A 16,253-nucleotide genomic window follows, 5' to 3' on the forward strand; every position below is an offset into this window, starting at 1 on the left:
CATTTTCCTGCTGAAGCTGCCTCCTGCGTCAGTTTTCTGCACTCTGCTGTCCACAGCAGGTCTCTGACAGAGCAGCTGGGGCAAGAAGCTGGACTCCTGCTGGTAAAAAGCCCTGATGGGCTGAACCATGAACTGGTGTCAGTGAATGGCATTGGAGTTATGGCACTGCCCATGGAGCCTACTGGGAGCCTTCAGCACTGCGGGCCAAAGTAGGCAGCACATCCACTGTCCTACCCTGAAGAAAGGCATAAGCTATCCCAAATGGATATTTATCTCATCTAGCCCCCCCTGGAAGTTTCTCAGGGACTTTCCAGTCCCAACAGAGTACAAGATATGGTGCCTGGCTTGCCTCACCCTTTCCCCCAGTGCCCAGGTTGGCTCCCACAAGGCTGCACTGGTTTTACTGGGGTTAAGGGAAGAAGACACCTGCTGACAGTGCTGCCAAAGTGTGAGATACAAGTGACTCTTTCAGTTTTCACTGAGTTTCACACTCTCCTGGCAAGTCTCTGCTGCCTCCAAAGCCACTCCTTACTGGGGTTTCTCTTCTCTCAAGCAGCTGTCACTTCTTTCCGCTCTGGTTTCTGGCAGGTAGCACATTTCTTTCAAGAGAGAAAGTGGAAGTTTGAAGCCAAAAAAGCTGAATGAGCACCACACTGTGAGCTTTGCCCTGGCTGATGGCAGTCAGACCCCTGGCACAGCAGGGATGCTCATCCCAATGGACTGGGTGAGTGCCCCAAGACAAGCCTCATTAAGGGGGAGTCTTGGTTTGCAGCCATGCCTGGGTGACCAGCTCAGACAGGGGCAAGGAGAAAATGAGCATCAACCTCTCTAAATTCTAAAGAGCAGCTTTGTGGAAGAGTAGCTTGCATATCTCACGGAGAGGCCCAGGAACCACAACAGATGCTGCCACCTCCCAGCTCTGCCCTGCACTGCAAGAGACGTTATTTGCCTGCCCACGCACTTGCCATCACGAGTCAACAAACTCCTCGGATCAAAACTCTTTATTCACCCCATGGCCAGATCTGACTCCCACTCGGGGACGGAGGAACACAAGGGTAGATTAACCCTCATGCAGAGGAGGAAAATGCCTGGAGACAGGCAAAAAACCAGCTGCCTGCTTCCCAGGGATTTCTGAATAGCGGAACATAGGTCAGCCTCTGCTCCAAGCAAGGAGAAGCTTGCAAGAAGCCTTGGGATCCCATGTGCGGCATCTCACAGGATTCACTCCAGTTCTGACCTCCAGCATCTTCTTCAACAGTCATGCTTTGATAGCTGGTTCAGACATGGGGCAGGGAAGCAGCATGGCCACTCCAGAGAGAATCGGGTGGAGGTAGAAAACTGAGGCATAATGTAAATCACCTCTGGGACAGACCTGTTGGCATCACTGCTCTGCCCCAGCACATCTTCCCTGCCCTGAGTGAAGAGGCAGCACATGGAGCACAGCAGGGATTTTCCTCATCCTGTGGTACCCACTCCATGGCCACAATAACACCACGGCCAGGACTGCTCAGTATCGACTCCAGCAGCAGCATCTCTGTTGCTTTAGTCCTGATAATGCTGAATTTTTCCCAGAGCGAGGGACTGAGGCAGCCTGTTCATGCCCACACCCTGGTGAGGAGGGACCCTGACCCTCAGCAGGGCTGTGATGGCAGCTGTCGAGTCTGCTCACCCAGGTGTTTCTTGCTGCGCTCTGGTGTGACAGGTTTCTCTTCAGGGAAGATGATGGTGGCATATTCAGTCTGCTCAACCAGCCGAATCTTGGGAGGCACTGGGGTGTGTTGGTCGCTCTGAAACTCCAGCACACCATAGTCCACAGTGGATATGGACACCACGGTGGGCTTCTCTTCCTTCTGCAAGGTAACCCCATCGTGGTGGTTCAACATCCAGAGGTACCCACCATCCCCAGCACAAGCCCCTTCTTACAGCAAGTGCCAAAATCAGCTCTGAGGCATCCTGGGAGAGTGAGAATGATACACAGCAGAAAGATGCACAGACCTGGGGTAGAACATGCAGAAAGGAACCACATCATGAGTCTTGGGGGTCTCAGCTCTCTGCCTCTGCAGGCAGGCTGGACTCTCTACATGCCCAGCCATGAAAGACAGGGCTGTGTTAGAAACCCTTTTCCCACCTCTCATTGGGCTTCAAGGTAGGGTGGTGTGCAAGAGAAGAGCCTAGGGCTGAGTTTGCTCAGCCCAGAAATCAGAGAGCAAAGGGAAATCTACTCACTGCCTTCAGCCATCTAATGAATGGGGTTGGAGAGAAGATGGAGACAGATCCCTCCTACAGGTGCCTGGCTAAAGTGAGAAAAAAACAGGCACCAGCTGTAGCAAAATAAATTTTAGCTTGATATATTGGAGGGAAACATCCTCCCATTTTCTATAGCAACACAATCCACTGTCAAAGATAAGCCTGCTTTGAAGAGGAATTGGACTAGAGAGTCTCATCCTATCTTGGGTAGTTTTATTTTGATTTTGTGATGAGGCTGTGCTGCTGCAGGTGCAGAAAAGGAGTTGTATATGTGCAGAAAAGATCAAGCAGCAGCAGAGAAGAGAGAAGTGAGACGCTTGTGAAGAGCTGATAAAGGAATGCCCAGCACCCTCCTCAGCCCAGCAATGCCACAGTGCTCTCCTGCAGCACAGAGTGACAGAGGTGGCAAACTCACCGCTGGCATGTTCTCACTTGGTGGTTTCTGCACATCTGCTAAGTAAAACACTTGGTTAGAGGATGTTGTGTGCCACATAAGCTGCCCCAGTCCCACCCTTGCCCCAAAGAGCACTGGACACCACAATCTTTTTACCACACATCCTCCTTGTCCACAGGGTCAAACACCCTGAGCATTACAAGGACAAGTGAGACACCAGCTCACAGTCTAGGGTTTCATTTGGATTAGTGGAGTGCAGCAGAATTCTCTGTGAGAGTCTCTGGGTGCCTGTGGCATGTGTGAGGCAATGCCCTGTGCTGCAGCATGGTGAGGTGCTCCAAAGGTATCTGGGCAAGGTACATGGGAGGGATTCAAGTGCACCATTAAGGCACCACACTGACGAGTGGTGTAGAGCCACTACACATAGTCTAGGGGCTCTGCAAAAGGCAAGCAGGGCTCAAAGCACCCCTCTCCCCCAGGCATAGAGATATCTGTCCCACAGGGGCATTCCACAGCTGAGTTTAGCACATTGAACCAGTCCATGTACCCCAGGCAGCAGCAGACACCTGGCTGACCTCAGGTCCCACACTGGGTTTGCATGGCCTCCAGGAGAATCATACCTCCTCTCCTGTACATCAAGGTGAGGTAGCCAAAGATCAGCAGCACAACCACTCCAGCCAGCAGGAGGATGCCAAGGAGCATGGTCTTGATGTGCTCTGGGGGGTTGCCTTCCTCCATCTCCTGCTTGTCAGTGGTATTCCTCTGGGGGGCTGCTGCTTCTTTTGGGGAACAAAACAGCAGGTCAGGAATGTAACATGGCCTCTACAGTCCTTGTGAAAGGCAGGAGGGGAACATGAGGGCTGTCCTTAGAAATGGCTGAGTGCCAGGTAGGCTGTCATAGTCCCACTACTCCTCCAGGGTGCAAAGGAGATGGGACAGGATAGGACTGTGCTCTCCTGACCCATGTCAGGCCCTCTGCCAGCAACTTACTCTCTGCCTTAAGGCCTGGAGCTACAACGGGCTTGGGACCCATCCCATCAGCTCAGTCCCCCAGGCTGACCTGTGACTATCAGCTGCGACCGTTTGCTCTCCATCACTTTATCAGGCTTAAAGAATGTGATCAATCCACAGAAGTAGGAGCCTGAGTCATTCTGGTGGAGGTTCAGGATCTCAATCTTAAAGACAGGAGTGTGGTTGATGAGCCGGTACTTCTCTGTCTCTGTCATGGGCTTGTATCGGCTGATCTCAGCAGTTTTTTGGGCTTGGCTGTGGTTGGTCTCCTTGTACCAATTGAGACTGTACTCTGAACCAGTGTCATTCTCCATGGAGATATTGCAGAAGAAGGTGGCTTTGTCACCTTCAGGGAGAGTCAACTTTGCTGGGTAGATGGTCACTATTTGGGAGAGAGGAAACAAGGAGCAGACATGGTTACAGCAGGCACAGGGCTCAGAAACAGCCATATCCCTGTGTGGGAGCCAGGGATGCAAGCCCAGTCCACATCATCACTCTGGGACATGGGCAGGTACATCAGCCCGTGTCCATTCCATTCCCATTCCAAATGTGTGTCTGCTGGCTAGAGAGGGACTCTCAGAGATAGTAACTATATTGTGAAATGGTTTCAGCAGACCAAATTGTGCTCTGGGCTACCTAAAATTAACACTGAACACCTGTACCAGTGAAACCAGACTTTGGAGGTTGTATTGTTTTTAAATATATGCTGTATTTTAATGTCTGAGTCATCCTCTCTCCAGCTGAGGCTGACTCTGAAAGTGAGCAGAGGGACAGAGTCCCAGGCTGGAGCAGTGCCCTGTGGTGCAGCCCATCACATGCCTGGCTGCCTGCTGGAATGCTCTGGCTCTCCCCACTACACCTTGCTGGGAGCTCAGGGCAGGCAGGGGCTGCCCATGGGACAATATTTGTCATCTCCAGCCTGAGACCACCTGACAGGGCAGAACAACCTGGAGCTTACAGTGCCATCCCTTTCCAGGGGCCTGTCCCCTCCTTATGTGTGTGTGGGCAGCCAGGCCCTGGGGTTCCAGCTGGGCTTGCCAGGCTGTTCCCAACACAGAATCCAGTCAGCCACAGCCACAGGCTGCTCTGCTTTAGCACCAGCCCTGCTGCTTCACCTCATTTCCCTGCCCATTATCCCAGTGGGTTCACCCGTCCTGCATGGTGGGAATGCTGCAAACACGGGCCAGGCTCACAATGTCCTGCTTCAGCCAGTCCCACACAGCAGAACATGGCAGCTGTTGGCTTAATTTCTGTTCTGAGCAATGAAAAATGGGAAGAAGCATTTTTCACAGGGGTCACCTAACCAAGCTATTCAAACCATCATGGCTTTGAAAAGTCCCTGTCAAAGGAAATTTACCTTCCCTTTTCAGAAATCACCACCGATAGCAGCCCCAGGGCTCGCAGGCAGAGTCAGAAAGTCCCTCCCATCCCTCCAACTCTGGCCATATGACCATAACCTCAGCATCACCAACCAGAAAAGGAACATGGAAATTTTGTGAATAAATACAAGATCAGATGGAAAACTGGGCTGCGAAATGAGGGAGGAGACCAAATAGGAGGAGGGAGGGAGAGAAGTGTCCCAGTTCCCACAGACAGCACTGGCTGTGATGGTGTCCACACTAAGGGACGGAATTTTTGCCATGTTTTGGATTTCTTGTCTTTAATAGGAAATATTTGACAGGTTTAGTGCTTTATTTATTTGGCAGGTTCAGCACTTTATTTCCTACTAGTGCCACTGCCAACAATGAATGAAGCGTTCAGAGGACTTCTGAAAGTAGATGTTGGGTTTACATGTATTCCTGTATTTTCCCAGATTCAGAGGTTACATCTGCTCCAAGGGACACCCAGCCCTTTGCCCACACTCAAGGCAAAAAATACATGAATCCCCCAAAGAAACAGTGTGCTGGAGGGAAGAGGAGACACAGCTTCACAAGAGCTCTCACTCATCCTGCCCAGACTCACACCTTCCCTTCAACCTCTCCTCCCAGAAAGTTCACCCAGAGCAAGGAGACACTGGATCCCTGAGGATCAAGCCCAAACCAGGAGTTGCAACCCAAAGGTGCAGACTGAAGCTATGAGAGCTAGAAAGAAAACCCCACACCCCACTGGCAAACCTATAAACTCAACAGCAAACTCCAGCCACCATCACTGTATCACAACACAGCTCTGGTGTCAGCACTGTGGGCTGGGGACCTGTCTCCTTCTCCATCCTTTAATCCCATTTCTGCCCCAGGAATTCCCAAGTCCTTTGCTTCAGCTGCATATATCCAAAAATTTGGGGTTTTCTGCCTTCTTGATGCCAGAGCTAATTTTCAAGTACAAAGCTCGCAGCCCTTAGACATTTTCCACCAGCCACAAATGACATGGCCATGCCAGTGAGCACACCACACTCCTGTACCTACCCCAGTGGCAGCAGGTCAGCATGGGCCCACAGCAGAGCAGGATGGCACAGACGTCAGCCAGGGCCACCTCCACACTGCTCCATGTCTTCTTTGAGGCACGTGGAGCCATGGTGAGCTGCTCTGTCCCCTGCCCAGGCAGGTGCTGTGCCGTGTGTGCTGTGCCACTCCCCGCTCTCTCTGTGCTTCCTTCCCCACAGCGGCAGCCTGTTCTCTGTTGCGCACAGCGAGGGCTGGGTGGAAATGAAACGCACCCTTCTCTGCCCCAGAGGGAAACCCGGGCTGCCTCCCACCCCCAGCTTCCTCCCCATGGAGGCAAGGATCAGCTGAGCCAGACCTGGGCCCTTCCCCTCCCTGTGCGCTTCTGGCTTGTTCCCACACAGGTACCCAGCTGCCAAGCAGCGGGACAGGCACCTCTGAGCCTGCATCCTTTGGGGGAAAGCTCCCAGGGATGGAGGAGGCAGGGACCAAAAGGGACATGTCCTCAGCTCTGAGCCTGGAAACTCATAAGTAAAAGCAGTCTTGGGTTCCCAAGCATCCACAGGTGTTCCCACTGGGTGCCCAAGGCAGTGGGGTTGTGGGACATGTGGCAGTGGGTAGATAGGGTCTGAGCAGCCATGGGGCACCTAGGGCTGCTCCATCCAGGAGCATGGGATGGAAGATGAGGAGGAGGGGGAGGGAGGGAGGATGAGTTTTGCCTCCTTAGATGTGTCTCTTCTCAGATTTGAACAAGGACAGGTGCCAGGGCCCAGGTGCTGTTATTGAGGTAACATTTGCAGAAGACTTCTGTAATTGTTTGCCACCCATACTCTCCGCTCACCACACTGACTAATACTGGCATAGGAAATAACCAGAGGTGAAAGCACGCTCCTCTGCTTCTCTAGAACACAGCCCAGTGCCCCACAGTTTTGGAAAGTGTCAGGGGAAAAATAATAACTGGGGAGAAGGATGTGATTCTAATGATGACTTCATTATTTTTCTAAGCTGTGGGGCTGGGGCTTGCTCACCTCTCACTTTTAAACATGTCCCTGGCAGGTGAGTGGGCTGGGGTAGCCACCCCTGATTTCATAGAATCATGAAATCATAGAATCACTGAGATTGGGAAACACCTCTAAGACCATCAAGCTCAGACACTAACCCAATACCACCAGGATGGCCAAACTGGGATGGCCAAGAAAGGGGTTCAGAGCTGAGGCAGACAGGGCTCACCCTGGGAGGGTGTCTCAGTCCAGCCTGTCCTGGTCCTCTTTTCCAGTCTCCCCTAGCATTGCAGCATCACTTCTTTCTCACAAGCTGCTGGCACTGCTTGAGCTGCAGAGCAAGGTGCCATGCCCACCTTGTCACCTCACTATGCCACCTGGCCAGGGGCCACCATGCTGCCTGGATGGGTGGCAAAGGGAGTGCTCTCCACCATGTGCAAGGGTGCACATGGGTTTTGACTTGGATGTCACCTCTTCCATCATAATTTCCTGGACTGCCACTAAAAAAAACCCCAAACTAGGGAAACAAGTTTGTTTCTCCAGGAAACAAGGAAGCTGACAGCAAGGAGGCTTTCTCACCTTGAGGCTTTACGTCCCCAAATGATGACACCAGGCACTTGGGCCAGGTGTGGGGAGGCTTGTTTGGCACTTGCCACATGTTTTGGTTTCTAGAGGTGGAAGATGTGATCAGTATCACCACCAAGATCACAGCTCAGTGAGCCAGGGATAGGCAGGAAAAACTGGCTCATCCTCCCCACCCCATGCAGCAGCAGCGGAGGGCTGATTAGAATCATAGCACAAATTGCTCACACTTTCCAATCCACTTGAAATAGGTATAACTGGTAACCAGGGCGGGGAGGCTGCCGTGTCCACGAGAAACCAACAACGGCAAGATGCTCTTTTCTCTGAAAAAAAACCAACACAATGATGAAAAGAATAAAAGAAAAGATCAAGCTGCTAGGAAGCTGCCGTGGAGGAAAGTGAGATGAGCAGCAGTGCCAGCCTCAGGTGTCAGCATTGCAGAGGAGCCCGGCCCCAGCCCCACAGCAGCCCTGGGGCTTCAGGCAGACTTTGAACCCTTCTTGTACCCTGCTGGACCAGCACAGTTCACCCTGGCTCCTCCACCAGGTTCTCCAGCATGAAGGAAAACAGCTAGGTTCCAACCAAGATGCAGCTCCCTGCTCATGACGGTAAATCCCCTCCAGCCCAGTAAGGTGGATAGTACATCTTGGGTTTTGCTGACATGGTCATCAAAAGGTCCTTTGGTGCTTAAAAAAAATATAAATTCTTTCTGTGAGCTGGAGCATGGCAAATTGCATAAAACAGTCCTTTTCTATTTGGCCACCAAAAGATGAAAACAAAATTTAAAAAGGAAGGATAAGCAGAAATAAGTGAGAAGACAGTTTGTTCTTGAAAACTAAGAAACAGCAACTTCAGCAAGCACTTGTCACACCAGTTCATTGGAGCAAAAATGTCATGGCTTTTCTCCAGTCAGAAGCTGGTGAGTTCCATCAACACAGCTGTGACCCAGAGGAGGGCCTGGTCTTCTGCAGTCATCACTGCTGGGCACACAGCTATCACCTGAGCACTCACCTCAAATGGTTGAGTGTCAGCCCCAAAATGGCTTAAAAGCATCTGGGGTATTTAAGGAGCACTGAAAAATTGGAAGAAAAAGAAAGCTGTAATCAAACATCTCTGATGGAGCTGACTAAAGCCCAGAGCTGCATGACCTTGAAGTCCAGGGAAAGCATAGCTTCCCAAGCGAAAGGGGAAACACAAACTGCCACAAAAAGACGCTGAGGAAGAGAAGCCCACACGTTCCAAAGATCCTTCCCACAATGGTTTAACTGATTTCACATATGTGGGTCTGACCCAGGTAGGAGCCGAGTGGCTGGGGTGAGAAGAGGAAACGGTTAATAGCGTTTGCAAATAAACACAGAGAGTCTTGAGGTCTTTCAGATACTTCTCAGAAATTATGAAGGTCTCCGCAAATGATTTGCATGAGCAGCAATATCTGACCCTGTGGGGATAAGCAGCGTCCTGTGGGTGTGAGTAAGCAGCGCTAAGCAGTGAGCAAGTAGAGGGATGGAACAGAGACATGAAACTGTTCCTTTAACAAGCAGAACCCTGCAGGGCCTGGGCAGAGCAATGGTGACTGTGATGGGAAGGTGCCACATGGGTATGGCAAGGGACCAATGTCACCTCCAGTATGGCAGTGAGTGTTCCTGCTGGTGGACAGAGCTGACACCCAGCCCAGGGGCTCTAAGGATTCCGATGGTTCATCTCTAGCAACAGGTGCTGGGAAAGTCTGTGGAAACTAGGAGCTGCTGCTGCTCAGGGTCTCAGCAACCTATCCATGCTCAGAGCAAGTTGGGGGAGGATCTAACACCAGCTGGGATGGGCTTGTGCATCCCAAGCAAAAATCTGGCAGTGGTACCCCTTTCCTCCTGGTACAACCTCACACCTCCTGCACTCGAGGGGCACCTCCAGGCACGCCCAGCCCTGTCTCAGTTCATGGCCCCCTCCAGCCTCTCATCCATGGCAGCAGCAACACTCCACAGCAGCGCTGGCTGTGCCTTCACACTGTTTCCATTCAGAACTAGGTGAGGTACACGGGGACCTTTCTCAGCCATGTCATCCGCTGCACGTGGGAAACACAATCGATCTCAAAGATCGCTGCTTCGAGATAAGCTGCAGAGGAAATAGAATGTCAGCTTCTCAGCAGGGACTACGGCACATGCAGCCTTCCCTGGGACACACAGCAGCTATGGGCAGGGGAGAGGGCACAAGGCCTAGGATTTTGGGGAGCAAGAAGTTTAGGCCTTTATGGAGAATTTAAGAAGTTGGTGGAGGAAAGGAGCAAGGCTGGGATCTCCTCCCTGATGTCTGGGATGTGTGGTACAGAGGCAGGAAGAGAGCCCCCCACGTCCTGGGCAAGGCCGAGTGCAGGGGCTGTGGCTGCTGGCTGGTTTGGGGCAGGAGGGGACACCAGGGGAGCACCCAGTGCAGCCAGGCTTGGCCCACTCTCCCCCCATCATACCTCCAGCCACAGCCCAGGCAGCAACCTCTTCAAACCCTTTTAGTTACACAATCACAGACTCGATCATGTTGGGGAAGACCTCTGAGATCACCACATCCAAACTGTGACTGAACACCACCGTGACAACTACAGAATGGCACTAAGTACCATGTCCAGTCTTTTTTTAAACACCTCCAGGGACAGTGACTCCACCACCTCCCTAGGCAATCCATTCCAGTATTAATCACCCTTTCCATGACTGCCTTCCCCAGCTCCGCCGCCCATCTCTGGACTTGCTCCAGCACCTCAGCATCTTCTACAATCCACTGTAAAAACTTCACAATTATTACAATTACTAAAATAGCCTGCAAATATTACCCCAATCATTCAGCACTTATTTACCAACTACTTCACTGTACAAGTCTTCTCATTGCAAAAACCCGACCTTTTGATTTATTTATCTATTTACGTTCCCCCTCCGCACAGAAGGAGAGCCGAGGCTGCAGAGACGCGCAGCACCGGCGGCAGCAGGGCCCACAGCGGCGGGCCGGCAGCGCGGGGCGGAGCGCTGACGCCAGGCCGGGCGGCGGCAGCGGCGGAAGCGGCCGCGGTTGTCCCGGTAACCAACGCCGGGGCCTGCGAGGGCCATGGGCGAGCTGGGCCCGGACGAAGGGGCCGAGAACACGTACAGCCTGCGGCCCGGCCTCCAGCACCGGTGAGGCCGCCGGGGAAAGAGCGGGGGGATGCGGGCTAGCGCCATGAGGGACTTTGGACTGGGGCGCTTGGGCCCCGGGAATGTGGGAGCTGCGGTGGGAATGTCGGAAAGGGCGTCCCTGGGCATGAGGGGCTGGCGTGAGGCAGTGGCGGGTGTTGGGAATGGGGAGCACCGAGAGTTTGGGGGTTGGAGGGCACCGGGCTCCCAGACCAGCTTTGACACCCACTCAAGTGGGGGATACTGTGCTGCTGGAGGGACAACTTCCAGTGGGGCTGGTTTCACCCCATTGATAGATGGCTCTTAGCAATATAGATAGATTGGCTTTTGGCAATATCTCCATTTTAGCGGGGCTTTTTTTTCCCCCGTGGCTTGTCATCTGTCATTTTTCTCTAGAACATGAAAGCTACATTTTCCTAGGTGTCATAATGTATGTTTCTATGCATTGTGTGAACTTTCTGGGCTTTCTGTTGCACTTTTTTTTTTTTTTTTTTTTTTTTTGCCATGATAGATTTAAATCGTCCACAGTAAAAGAATGCATCCATGCGATACTGAAGGAGAAGCTGGCCAATGTACAGTACATCCCAGAAGAAATGCCTGAGCTTACAAAGTCTTTATCAGAGATAATAAAAGACAGACTGAAAGGTAAGGTTTGCTGGGGATGTAATTTCTTTTCTTGCTATGTCCTCTCCCTTTCGACAAGATCCCTCTTTCTTCCTTTATTCTTGAAACTAATTCCTTCCCCATTCACTGACTCAGGTCTGCTGGTATGAAGCAATCTGTCCTATATAAGTACATTCCTTGCCTGAGGAACTGGAGATCCAATTCAAGCAGACAAGATTTGTTTTCGTATAGCTTGGCAGGTGTGTGATGTCAGCCTTGGAGTGTCTGCAGGGGGAAAAAAGCTGCATTAGAGAGAAGAAAGAAGTGATGCTTCATTGCTTCTTGCTTCCATAAACAGAACCATTCCTGCTCTTTTTCTGCTGCAAGTTAGATCAGAGCTGGAATAGCAGTGGAGATCAGAACAAGGTTCAGGGGGCACAGGGAAGGGGGAGAGGAGCAGTCAGCCAAGGAGGAGTGTGACTACAGCCTTACAGCGCTGCAAAAAGGTCATGCTGCTGCACAGGATGCTCTCCAACATTTTTGAGTTCAAGAAGAAAATGCAGGCACCAGCAGGTGTTTCCTGAGTTCTGTGCTGGAGCAAGTATATGGAGGTGTGTACTGGCACAGACACTTTTTTTCCCTTCCTCCTGGGGACAGGCTGGTGCTCCATCTGCTGGGCTGGCCTGAGGCGGTGGCACAGCCACACGGTCACCCTCGGCAGGAGCCGTGAGTTTGTGCTTCTCCCAGAATTAGACATCTGCTTTAAAGCCAGCAGCAGCTGTAGTCCCTGCACGTGTCCATGCTGAGCTCCTCTGCACAGGGATTGGCTTCAGCAATGTGTAAGCACAGTGGCAGCAGCCTGAAGCGAGGCTGGCCTGGGGTGGCCACTCTTATCAGCTGGCATCTCTGATAAGCATTGATGTGTTGGATGTTAATAAAGCCAGCCTGCTCTGTTCAGCCTCCGGTGGAAACAGGGTGCTGAGTCCTCCCGGGACACTGCTTTGTTGAAGACAGGCATTGGGTTCTATATTTGATTTTAAACATGCTTGTTCTGATTTGGCTTCTGGAACATTGCCATGGCCTGATTTGATCTGGCCTGTGCCCCAGAGGTACTTCTTTACTGTTGTGAAACAAAAGCATGTCTCTGAAGACACAGCTATTGTGTGGCCTTTTATACCACTCAGAAGCAAAGGAAACACCTGTGTGACAGAAGAATCTCACAATACCTTTGCATCAAAACAGTTTTAAAATAAGACAGGTTTTTTTCAAATTGCATTTTGTCCACCAGCAGCCTTATTTACGTTCCATCCGTGTGGCCAGTTCTTGAAAGTTGTCGAAGTAGAACACTGACACACAGAGTGGCTGCTCAGGGGTGTCTTGTGCCTTAGATGCATCTTTTGATGGATGCCAACTTACCTTGTTAACCCTTCAACTCCAGCAAAACTGTGGTACTCCGTACTAGGAAAATGAAGCTTTGCAGAACAGTCTGTCCACTTGGCTACTTGCATAGGCTCGTACAGCCACTTGCATTATAGCCTGAAATCTTTAGCTTTCAGGGTCGTGTTTTAGGCTCATATTTTTAAAAAGTTATAGCTCGCTATTATTTTTTACTCTTTCCAGAGGAAGGATTTGACAGATACAAGATGGTGGTGCAGGTTGTCATTGGAGAGCAAAGAGGAGAAGGAGTGAAGTAAGTTTTGCATCTTCTAATTGTATTTCTGTCATGTTTTTTTGGTTTTGGTGTGTTTTTTTTATTTGGAAGCTGCTTCCAACTTCCCTAGCTACAAAGGTCTGTCTGCAGATGACAAAGTGTAAATCACTTTTCTCTTAGTGGCAACTTGAGTGCTTAGGTTGTGACTGGTTGAATTAGCCAGTGATAATTTGCCCTATGGTGGTTCTTAGCAAGCTGAAATGCTGAAAATCATTTTTGAGGAGTGTGGCAGAAGCATTTTGTGTTGTATTCATGATGAATTAGGGTACACCCCCCATCCATTCCCAAGGCCCTGCTGGAGCACAAAAGCCATAGTAACTCACTACTGTCTAAAGTCAGAAAGCCTTCCATAAGCACTTCATTTACATTTTTCAAAAGTTTCAATTTCTATAATCCCCCTGCAATACTGTCATGGGAACCAAGCCTAGATACCCGTGTGGGTGCTGAATACTTGCAGTCAGCTCCAGATGCTTGCAGCCAGACAAAAGAATTCTTCTTGGCTGCAGTAGTAGGCTGTAGCTTTACTTGTGGGTAGGGAGAAAACAAAAGGGAGCAGCTCACAAGGTTTATGTGCTTTATCTGCTGGGCTTATCTTTATTATTGTTACTCCAGCAGAAGATAAGTGCAGCAGAGCTGTAAACAGATCGGCTGCCTCCCTGTTCTGGAGGTCAGAGTGGAATATCTGTACCTGCTGCTCAGGTTTTTGTCAGGAATGTCTGTCTGCAGGCAGACTGCTCCAGAAGCACCGTACCAGGGTGAACAGTTCAAGGTTCAGGTGGTCTGATCACAACAGGAAGTCCAGCCACACAGGCTGACAGAGCAGTTGGGGAAATCATGCAACAGACAGGAGGCAAGACTGAAGCACAATCACTAACATCCTTAATGCAAAATACACCTCAGTACAGCCAGTCATACATTATGATGGGACTGTGCCCTAAAAGGAATCCTGTCAGCTGAGGCGGACTGGGGCAGGCAGGGAGTGGGACACTTGCAGCAGAGAAAAGGGAATGCCACTGCCTTTAGACAATGCAGTAGCAAGGTCTTATATGCAATATCCTGTTATAGTCTGGTTGTTTGTCCTCAGGGTCGGGCTTGGGTGTAGAAGTCCATCAGGATGATCAGGGAACAGAGGGTATAGATATGAAAAGACTTGAAGAGGTCGTGGTCTTGTAGCACAGCATCTGCCAAGGAATACGATAGCTCCCTATAAATAAGTTGGGAGTGTGTACTATGAGGGTGCAGGAGGTGAAGGACAAGAACAAATAAGCTAAATTAGCCACTGATATGCATAGGCCAGAAGTCAAAGTTTCTTAAGCACCATAGGAATGAGGTTTCAAGCCCTGCCACACAGCAAAGGTGGCAGGGTTGAGAGTTGATGGGTTTGAAGGTGGAGCACATACAGAGAGGATTACAGCATGTGGTAGACTTCAGCAGTAGAAAATGAGGGATTCAGGAGCACACTTCTCAATTCCATTACCTTTAAAGCGAGCTCACTTTGGTTTTCAAGGGAAGTATCTGTGATCACTTAGGCCATTACAGGTGAACTCTGGGTAATGTCCCTGTCTGACTCCTTTGTCTAGCATGGCTGCACGATGTTTCTGGGACGCTGACACTGACAGCTGTGCTCACGACGTGTTCATGAACGTAAGTATGGGCTGGATTCCCGTGGGAAGTGCAAGTGTACTTGATTTTGTATGAGAGGCAGAGTGACCTTAAATATGGAGCAGAAAAGAAACAACTACTAGAAGGAAGAAAGATTATTGAATTGATTTCAAGATTATTGAAACAGCCTGATTTACATCCTTATTCACAAAACATACTTAGATATAACAGTCAACATAGTAAAAGTTCTCTTCTGATAGGTAACACAGTACAGTACAAAAGTCATTGTAGTCACACCATTTTACTGGTGGGGAGAGAAAGCACAAAAGACAGTTTTCTTACATATTCTGCTGAACTGCAGTCATGGAGCATGGCTGAAATCCAGGACTGAGCCAAAGTCAAGGTTTTACTTAATTTTTATTTTATTTTATTTTATTTTATTTTATTTTATTTTATTTTATTTTATTTTATTTTATTTTATTTTATTTTATTTTATTTTATTTTATTTTATTTTAAACTGTGCGTATGTGGAGGGAGGAAATTGAGGCACTTCTGGCATTCAGATGCACTGACCTGTGTTACACCACAACTGAGGTGAATAAGAAACTTAAATAAAAGACAGAAAGTTGCAATATATTACCATACAGTGTTGCTCTGGTCTAAATGTTCCCTGAGGTTTGCCTGTTCCACTAGACTAGCAAAAAGCTTGCCTTGACTAACAGAGTCTTTCTATTTTCCCCAGGACAGCCTGTTTTGTGTGGTGGCTGCATTTGGCTGCTTCTACTATTGAAGGTGACAAACATTGCACAGAAGGATGGACACTGGGAAGAATGCTTTGGAGTATTTTTTATTTAAGTGCATAAAAGCATCATATTCTTCCTTTAGTACATAACACAACAGCTCTACAAAGCATGTCCTACTCCTGTTCTACACACTAGAACACATTCTCTCTTCCTTGTGGATATTGATACAGCTGTAAGAACAATATTAATATTATTATTATGTCCTTTATTTAAATGGCCCTTTGTTTTTTATATGGTGTTGGTTTTGTCTTGAAAGTGTATTGCCAATAGCCATTGCTTCAAAGACAAACTCAACTTCTGTCTCAAGAGGGTTCTGTTACTTTTATTTTTATTTCTATGAAATTAATGAAATATTTATAAGAAAAAAATATAATAAATATATGTATTTAATATTTCTTCTCCTGTGGCATTGTTTTCCACTCTACTGCACTATCCTGGATAGCTTGTCTGCATTTCTCAGGTGAGGATTTTGACAATTCTTTGTAAATTAATCCATAAAGCTGATCTCTGATTCTGGTTATCCAGATTTGTTCCTATGACTCCCACAACCATTGGGCTATGAATACCAGCTGTGTCACATGAGATGGTGTGTAAGGTTGCAATGCAAGATGTAACCAAAAGTATGTATTCTATTACCATCTGTTAAAACCAGGTGGGGCAGTGTTCTTTATCTCTTCCATGACCCATCCCTCATAACTCCAGGGGATATCTTCTGTTAATGGGCCATTGAGTCTCACTGCATGACTGATAAAATTACATCATCCCATTGTGA

The 16,253-nt window shown here is 49.3% G+C and overlaps 2 protein-coding genes across 4 annotated transcripts; one reads left to right on the forward strand and one right to left on the reverse strand.

Annotated features, from left to right (window-relative positions):
• Positions 1-986: 986 nt before the first annotated feature.
• On the reverse strand, positions 987-10,653 carry LOC111933442 (programmed cell death protein 1). Of its 3 annotated transcripts, none has more exons than XM_086843158.1 (6): positions 10,453-10,653; positions 7,611-9,722; positions 3,702-4,034; positions 3,262-3,420; positions 2,663-2,697; positions 987-1,850 (listed from the first exon to the last, which is right to left on the reverse strand). In XM_086843158.1, exons 2-6 carry the CDS (start codon positions 7,687-7,689, stop codon positions 1,632-1,634), a joined length of 825 nt encoding a protein of 274 aa, XP_086699284.1. In that variant the 5' UTR covers positions 7,690-9,722; positions 10,453-10,653; the 3' UTR covers positions 987-1,631. The 3 variants fall into 3 exon arrangements, with proteins under 3 accessions (XP_086699284.1, XP_086699282.1, XP_086699283.1); XM_086843156.1 differs by having other exon boundaries at positions 6,055-9,722; positions 10,496-10,617; XM_086843157.1 differs by having other exon boundaries at positions 6,055-9,722; positions 10,429-10,586.
• DYNLT2B (dynein light chain Tctex-type 2B) lies at positions 10,614-15,873 on the forward strand. Its single transcript, XM_023933038.2, has 5 exons — positions 10,614-10,765; positions 11,274-11,407; positions 12,986-13,055; positions 14,657-14,720; positions 15,421-15,873. The coding sequence occupies exons 1-5, from the start codon at positions 10,698-10,700 to the stop codon at positions 15,466-15,468; spliced, it is 384 nt and encodes a 127-aa protein (XP_023788806.1). The 5' UTR covers positions 10,614-10,697; the 3' UTR covers positions 15,469-15,873.
• The last annotated feature ends 380 nt before the right edge of the window (positions 15,874-16,253 follow it).

Source organism: Cyanistes caeruleus, chromosome 10 (assembly GCF_971803275.1).
Source record: "Cyanistes caeruleus chromosome 10, bCyaCae1.hap1.1, whole genome shotgun sequence".
Lineage (NCBI taxonomy): Eukaryota > Metazoa > Chordata > Aves > Passeriformes > Paridae > Cyanistes > Cyanistes caeruleus.

Bases quoted from the DNA above. Each gene is read 5' to 3' on its own strand.
- LOC111933442 (XM_086843156.1), bottom strand. From the start codon at position 6,163: ATGGCTCCACGTGCCTCAAAGAAGACATGGAGCAGTGTGGAGGTGGCC. The intron at 2,698-3,261 runs GTATGATTCTCC...TTTACTTAGCAG, and splicing joins CTTGATGTACAGGAGAGGAG to ATGTGCAGAAACCACCAAGT. The intron at 1,851-2,662 runs GTGAGTTTGCCA...GTTACCTTGCAG, and splicing joins CAAGTGAGAACATGCCAGCG to AAGGAAGAGAAGCCCACCGT.
- DYNLT2B (XM_023933038.2), top strand. From the start codon at position 10,698: ATGGGCGAGCTGGGCCCGGACGAAGGGGCCGAGAACACGTACAGCCTG. The intron at 13,056-14,656 runs GTAAGTTTTGCA...TCCTTTGTCTAG, and splicing joins CAAAGAGGAGAAGGAGTGAA to CATGGCTGCACGATGTTTCT. The intron at 14,721-15,420 runs GTAAGTATGGGC...TATTTTCCCCAG, and splicing joins CTCACGACGTGTTCATGAAC to GACAGCCTGTTTTGTGTGGT.